The sequence below is a fragment of the Sardina pilchardus genome, chromosome 13 (genome assembly GCF_963854185.1).
Source record: "Sardina pilchardus chromosome 13, fSarPil1.1, whole genome shotgun sequence".
In the NCBI taxonomy this organism is placed as follows: domain Eukaryota; kingdom Metazoa; phylum Chordata; class Actinopteri; order Clupeiformes; family Clupeidae; genus Sardina; species Sardina pilchardus.
This window is the reverse complement of record NC_085006.1, coordinates 27,109,516-27,117,006: the sequence shown is the minus strand read 5'-3', so window position 1 is coordinate 27,117,006 and position 7,491 is coordinate 27,109,516. Positions and strand designations below refer to the sequence as shown.

The 7,491-nt window shown below is 48.2% G+C and overlaps 1 protein-coding gene across 1 annotated transcript in view; it reads right to left on the bottom strand.

The window, feature by feature from the left end:
* Positions 1 to 1,223: 1,223 nt before the first annotated feature.
* The window catches only part of si:dkey-202l22.3 (7 transmembrane receptor domain-containing protein), an 11,782-nt gene continuing 5,514 nt past the window's right edge, over positions 1,224 to 7,491 (bottom strand). The window contains exons 2-4 of the mRNA XM_062552016.1: positions 4,624 to 5,004; positions 1,471 to 2,135; positions 1,224 to 1,368 (exon numbers count right to left, since the gene is read on the bottom strand). Coding sequence (XP_062408000.1) covers positions 1,224 to 1,368; positions 1,471 to 2,135; positions 4,624 to 4,989 — 1,176 coding nt within the window. The 5' untranslated portion in view covers positions 4,990 to 5,004. The remainder of the gene's footprint in view (positions 1,369 to 1,470; positions 2,136 to 4,623; positions 5,005 to 7,491) is intronic.

Below are 7,491 nucleotides of genomic sequence, written 5' to 3'. Positions count from 1 at the left end.
CTGTGTGTGTGTGTGTGTGTGTGTGTGTGTGTGTGTGTGTGTGTGTGTGTGTGTTGTCCCGTGCGGATGCGTCACAGGGGAGTGAGATGGAGAAGGATGATGGAGGGTGGAAGAGATGCTGAGGACGAGCCAGGGAATCTGAGGCCCCGTTGAGAGGCCTCTCCCTGGCTGTGGGGCCCCGTTGAAGCTCCGACAGGCGTTGGCTCCCTGCTGGGGAAACTTGGAAGCGGTCTCAGCTCCGAGCGGCGCTCTGCGGATCCTCAAGTTTACACGGAAGGCCGTTCAGCGGGTTTCCCAAATAAGGTCGGCGGGGTGGGAGGGGGTTGGAAAGTCGTCTTTCATCTCTCTCATTTATTTATCCTTTGTGACAACAGCAAAAGCCCGCCGATCTCCAAACAGCCGAAGGGCACGCTTTTGAAGCGCAAAGGTCGCAGCTGGTGCTAATGGAATTACACATTTGCAGCATCAAGACCCGTTTGGGTCGATGGAAACTGAGTTGCCATGTGTTTACTGTTTTTTTTGTTTTGCTACTCAGCATTTGGTAAATAACATTTCAGTAGAACACAGTGAGGAAAAAGGAACCCTTTTGAAGGGCTTTCAACAGCAGATGCATCACATACAGTACCATGGGGCCAAACACTTTTTAGAAGCAATCACATGAAATAAAACGGCAGTTAAAGCACACATACATGCCCCATACAGCTCACGTCATGTCATTCACATCGAGCAGGACAGAAACATGCTGTTTGGAGGATATTACAGCTCAGTAGTGGTCAGTAGTGGTCAACCCAAATAAGTCTGGACCGGAAGCTGTCCAGAGCCTACAAGTAAGACCGAGTCTTAGAGCTGCATACGTTCCTAGTTTCAGTTGGGGGGCAGAGCTTGCCGTTTTTGAAAAGAGGCGTGTGTGTGAGTGTGTGTGATGGTGTGTGAGTGTGTGTGAGTGTCAGATTGAGTCCAATTGTGGTCAGATTCATGTGTGTGTCAGTTCCAGGATGAGGTAACTGGGTAAACTCTCTGTAGTGTTTATGAGTGTGTGTGTGTGAGTGTGGGTGTTCTCAGATAGAGTCCAACTGTGGTCAGCATCATGTGTGTCAGTTCCAGAATGAGGTGAAACTGTGTGCAGTGTGTGTGTGCAGTGTGTGTGTGCAGTGTGTGTGTGTGTGTGTGTGTGTGTGTGTATGTGTGTGTGTGTCTGTGTGTGTGTGTGTGTGTGTATGTGCTCAAATAGAGCTGTCTGGGTCGTCCTGAACAGGTGGATGCGGTCCCCCCATGTGTTGGTTCTCCTTGGCAGATGCTTCCGACATCAGACTCAGGCAGTTGTTGGGGTTCCGTGAGGTGCAGCGCGACAACAACGTCATCCCTCCACTCCCCACACTGCCCCCTCCTCCTCCTCCTCCTCCTCCTCCTCCTCTTCCTCCTCCTCTACCTCCTCCTCCTCCTCCTCCTCCAGCTCCTCCTCCTCCCCGCCCGTCCCTGCACGGCCACAGGTAGCGGCGGAGGTGCAGCCGCATCTTGCTGTGCAGCGAGGCGTAGATGAAGGGGTTGTAGCAGGCCGAGCTCATGGCCACCAGGTGGCAGCTCACCTGCAGCACGTTCAGGTAGTGCTTGTCCACGAAGCGGAAGTCGCCGTCCAGGTCCACCAGCAGGTTGAGCACCTGCAGAGGCAGCCAGCAGAGGGCGAAAGCGAGCACGGAGGCCACCAGCAGCGAGAAGGTCCGCCGACGCCGCTGGCTCCAGCGTTGCTGCTGCCGCCCGTGGCACGGCTGGCACGGCTCGCCGGGCATCGCGTGGCGCCGCAGGTGGAGGCTGATGGCGCAGTACGAGACGCTGACCGCCAGCAGCGGGATCATGTACGTGGCCAGCAGGATGAAGCAGGAGTAGACCAGGCGCAGGCCGCCGGGCTCCCAGAACTCCTCGCACACCAGGAAGTCCATGCCGCCGGGCCGCAGGTCCAGCAGGCTCACCTGGAGGGCGGGCGGCGCGGCCAGGGCGAGCGCCAGGAGCCAGATGACCACGGCCACCGCGCTGCAGCCGCACATGGAGATGCGCCGCCGCACCGGGTACGCCACCACCACGTAGCGGTCCATGGCGATGGCCGTGAGGGACAGCACGGAGGCGAAGACCGTGGCACCCTGCAGGACACAGCTGTGGTGTTACTAAAGCACCCTGCAGGACACAGCTGTGGTGTTACTAAAGCACCCTGCAGGACACAGCTGTGGTGTTACTAAAGCACCCTGCAGGACACAGCTGTGGTGTTACTAAAGCACCCTGCAGGACACAGCTTTGGTGTTACTAAAGCACCCTGCAGGACACAGCTTTGGTGTTACTAAAGCACCCTGCAGGACACAGCTTTGGAGTTACTAAAGCACCCACAGAATACAGTTAAGACTGTGGCACCCTGCAGGACACAGCTTTGGTGTTACTAAAGCACCCTGCAGGACACAGCTGTGGTGTTACTAAAGCACCCTGCAGGACACAGCTGTGGTGTTACTAAAGCACCCTGCAGGACACAGCTTTGGTGTTACTAAAGCACCCTGCAGGAACAGTCTAGACTCACATACAGTTAAGACCGTGGCACCCTGCAGGACACAGCTGTGGTGTTACTAAAGCACGGAGGCGAAGACTGTGGCACCCTGCAGGACACAGCTTTGGTGTTACTAAAGCACCCACAGGAACAGTCTGGGCTCACATACTGTACATCTACACTCACATTTCTAATGCTTTGGTTCTAAAGCACCCACAGGAACAGTCTGGGCTCACATACAGTTACACTCACATTTCTAACGCTTTGGTATTGCTAAAGCACCCACAGAAACAGTTTAGACTCACATATACACTCACATTTCTAATGCTGCAATAACCAATCCATCAGTCCTTTTTGCCTAAATCTAACCAACCATGGAAGGCATCACGCAATATAAACAAATCAGAAGCAACAGAAGACAGGTCTTGGCGTCTCTAACTTATCTTTCACACACAACAGCGCAGACTCCGTAAATTAGATTTAAAACATTCTCCTGCTTGCTAGATTTTGTTCACTGTTAATTCGCTGTTTCTCCTTGAGTTTCCAAGTTAACGTTGAGGCTAATAAGCCTATCATTGTCCTATCCCTGTTGCAGAGCTGTGTAACATTTATTTGCCTCTTTCTTGGTAAGTTCACACTTGAAAAAGCGACTCTAATCGGAGCTGCCAAGTGTCACGCTTTGAGTGTGACAATCAAAAAAATGTTCGCCAGACAAACTCATCTCACGCTTGCCATTTTCTAAAACTTGCCAGCCCTGGAAACAGTTTGGACTCACATAGAGATACACTCACATTTCTAATGCTTTGTTACTACTAAATCACTAAATAACCCACAGAAACCGTTTGGACTCACACAGAGATACACTCACATGTCTTGGCCCCAGCTATGGCACACCTGGCTGCAGCACCTACACCTACACAAAGGACCACGGGGCGGGAATCGAACCCGGGTCGTATGGTGCAGCAGCCAGGTGCCCCAGCCAGTTGCGCCACAGCTGGGACCTGGATAAACTCAAAACATTTCTAATGCTTTGTTATGACTGCAACAGTCTGGCCTCACATCAGACATCAGACACACTCACATTCCTAAAGGCCAGTGGTTCTCATCCAGCTTGCTGAGGCAAAGAGTAATTTTGATCGTAAACTGTTGAGCGATATGTACGCTATGATATGTAACCATGCAGTCATAATGGCTGGGTTTTTTTTCGTTTTTGTTATATTAGCTTATTGTCTCTGCACACTACGGCATGGTATAATTGGAGAAAAATAAACTGAGAAAAATAAGATGCACATAAGAAAAAGCATGAATAATTTAGACAAGCGAACCATTATCAGAAACTTAATTAGGCAGAAAGCACAAGTATGTTATGCAGAGGTCTAATTTAGTTAGTTAGTTTAAAAAGTCTAACTTAAGGTAATTTAGAAACTCTCTCTCTCTCTCTTTCGCTCTCTCTCTTTCTCTTTCTCTGTCTCTCTCTAGCCACCTATTTTAATAATGCTAATGTAATGGCATTAGCAGGACCCTACGCATAAACACGGTTGGGTCATGTCAGTGCCCCCACATGTCTTGCGATAGCTCGGTCCAGTTCCGCTCAGGCGCTGGACACTTTGGTCACTGATTGGCTCCGCGCTAAATTGGGTGGTAATTAGCGTTGCTATCGGCACTCCCTGGCTGGAGAAAAACAAAATTTGGTTCTGACGGAGAACAGAATCAGGGCTCGGGCTCGAGGAACTCGGCTTACTTCGCTGCATGAATACTAACGACTTCAATTTCTGGTCTTCTGTGGTGGATGTAATTAAAAAAAAAAAGAAAATGATTTCAGGAGGAGTAGTCCAGTGAGATTTAATTATTATTTTTTTTAACTTGCACAGCTGTGGCTGGGACACCAGGTGGCAAAGCTGGCATTCGAACACCCAGAGGTGGACAGACACTCCTGGCAGTGATACTAAAAGCCGTACCGTGGTGACACAAAACAACAATGGCTACCACTACCACTACTGCAATAGCTGCAGTTGCTGAGTTTTTCATATGGAACTTTTCCTACAGTGAATGCAGGTTAAGGGTTAACGTGTTCTATCCCGAGCTCTATACCGTACCTGTATCAGGGACACCAAGTGGCAGAGTGGGCGCCCGAACACCCAGCCGTGCGGGTGGAAGGCGTACGAGGCGGTGAGTGGCCCGCAGCTCAGGCACATCAGCAGGTCGCCCGCCGCCAGGTTCCCGATGAAGAAGTTGGTGGCGTTGTGCAGCTTCCTGTCCGCCACGATGCACGCCAGCAGGAAGGCGTTGCCCACGGCCGCCACCATCACCACGGCACCGTACAGGGCGATGAAGAGCGGCTTGAAGCGCAGCAGGAGCTGCGTGCCCGAGAAGGTGGCGATCAGGTCCGTCTGGTTGACGGGCGGCAGCCCAAATGTCCCCTCGGAGTCGTTGGCGCCAGGGTCCATCATCATCGTCATCATCAGGCCCGACTCATCCTAGAGCGTGCCGGAAGAGTGAACATGTGCTTTCAACACATTCATACACAAAACAATATCAACACGATGTCATGCTATCATTTTTATTATTATTACAGTATTGTGCTCAGGGATCTATGCTCCAATGGTCTGATTACAAAAATGTGGAGTCATGCATCCCAAACCACCTCAGCAAGCGGTCTGAGTGACCGGATCACAGCATGCCTTGGTGTTTGTTTACACATGCTCTGATTTCCCAAAGCACATTTAAAACATAATGGTCTTAATGGTCTTCGCTTCATAAACTTGACATTGACATTGACATTGTCCTCATTCCACTCAGACTCAATCAAATCAAACGACACGTGAAGAAGACCTCTCCATTTGTGTCCACACTGCCTCCCTACAGGAGAAGTCATCAAAGCATCCGTTAGAGCTTAGACACACTTGAGGCTTTCATGGTTTTCTTGAGCCCGTACACCGTAAAATAAGGACAAGTCAGGGCTGTCCAATATATCAAACCATATATAAAAGCGTAGACCTCTGCCAAGCGAAAACATAATCGCCTCCTGGATCAAGACGGTGATCCGGATCACTCCCAATCACTCATCGTTTCATCCTTGGGTCATTTCAGACCTTTCCTGAAAATTTAATCGAAATCCATTCATAACTTTTTGAGTTATCTTGCGAACAGACAAACAAACAAACAAACAGACAGACAAACAAACAAACAAACACAGATGAAAACATAATAATTACATGAAACAGTATAATTTTGAATGAAACACAGCCTTATTGTATTCAAATAGTCATTCTATTTGAGCAATCCACTTTTTCTAATTGAATCAAGTAAGGTAAGCGTGGGAGGAAAAAGGAAAAGAGGGTTTGTCACATTTACTAAACCACTATACATGAAATCAAACAAACTCATGTTGTTCTTTGAAACACAATGAACTGTCATATTTTGCCACAGCAATGAATTCATCCAACAGAATCATGTCACATCAATGTGAAACACCTGAGTACTGATGCAGCAAATTAACACATACAATGCCTTGGTGATAAACACACAGCTAACTGTAGTGGCGAAGGTTTTCAATATTCACATGGATTTTCCTAAAGAGTTTTAATGCTTAGATTCGAGCATGAGTTGTATCTTATGTTATGCTTTGAGATGAACAATACTTTGTTCCTATATGGTTGCGTTATTGCATTAGGTATTGGACATGCATAAAGCAGCAGTGGTTGCATGGCACATGTGTTCAACCTCAATGGATGCTTCTGAATGCTGTAGCTCAACATATTCAGCATGTTTCATTTTAAGACTTCATCTTTCAGTTTTCTTCCAGTTATCTTCCTTTATTAACATTGCTGTTGCAATATTAAGTACTGCCTGAGGCCTGGAGTGCAGGCGATCCCCACAGCCAGGCGATTACCATCATGAATGCAACAGCATGTTTATCTCTGCACCTCTTATTATGGCCAGCCCCAACTTTCTTTCTCTCTCTCACACACAAACACAAACTTTCTCTCTCTCTCACTTTCTCAAATTCAAATTCAATGGAGCTTTACTAGCATGACTAAGAAAACAGAGATGCAGCAATGTGGATATGAACATGTGAACACATTTGTGTGTGTGTGTGTGTGTGTGTGTGTGTGTGTGTGTGTGTGTGTGTGTGTGTGTGTGTGTGTACAAATGTACATACACTATATTTCCAAAAGTAAAAGTGTTGGGTCACCTGCCTTGACTCGCATATGAGCTTTTTGGCAATATAGTGTAGGCTATGCGTGTTTGTTATTTAAACCTCCGAGTCCCTCAGGTTGTGACATTTTAAGACACATTGTGTGAGCCAAGGCAGCAGAGGGCCATTGGCCAAGAAGCATGGCCCCATTTTTTATTACTGTTTTCAATGTCTTCAAAATGTGTTGGAGTTCATGACAAAAAATAACTCATCTCTGCTTGACCATGACCACACATTCTTTGTTGTCGTGGCAGCCTGGTCGTTCTGTGTCCTTCCTGTTTTTCTACTGCTGCTATAGCTTGTGGCCACCGAGCCTGTGCTTGCTTGGTCAGAATGATGCGTATCTCTTCGTATCCCTCTCTATCTCCTCTTGCTCTTTCTCTCTCTGTGTCTGTCTGTCTATCTGTCTGTCTGTGTGTGTGTCTCTCTCTCTCTCTCTCTCTCTCTCTCTCTCTCTCTCTCTCTCTCTCTCTCTCTCTCTCTCTCTCTCTCTCTCACACAAACTAACACATACGGCCACTTTTAAGTTGCTGAATCTAGTTCAACTGTTGCAAGTTTTTTTTTTAATCCTAAAAAACTGGAAACTCAAGCAATAAGACACGGGGTGCTGGTCCAAATCCCTTTATCACTCCCAGCCACCGAGTTGAATTAGTCTCTCTTATTTCTCCCCCCTTGAAGATCTATCAGTGGGTTTGTTCCGCAGGCAAAGAGCAGCACACACACAGCTTTAAGCTCGCAGCTCGCAGCCCTCAGCGCTTCGCTCAGT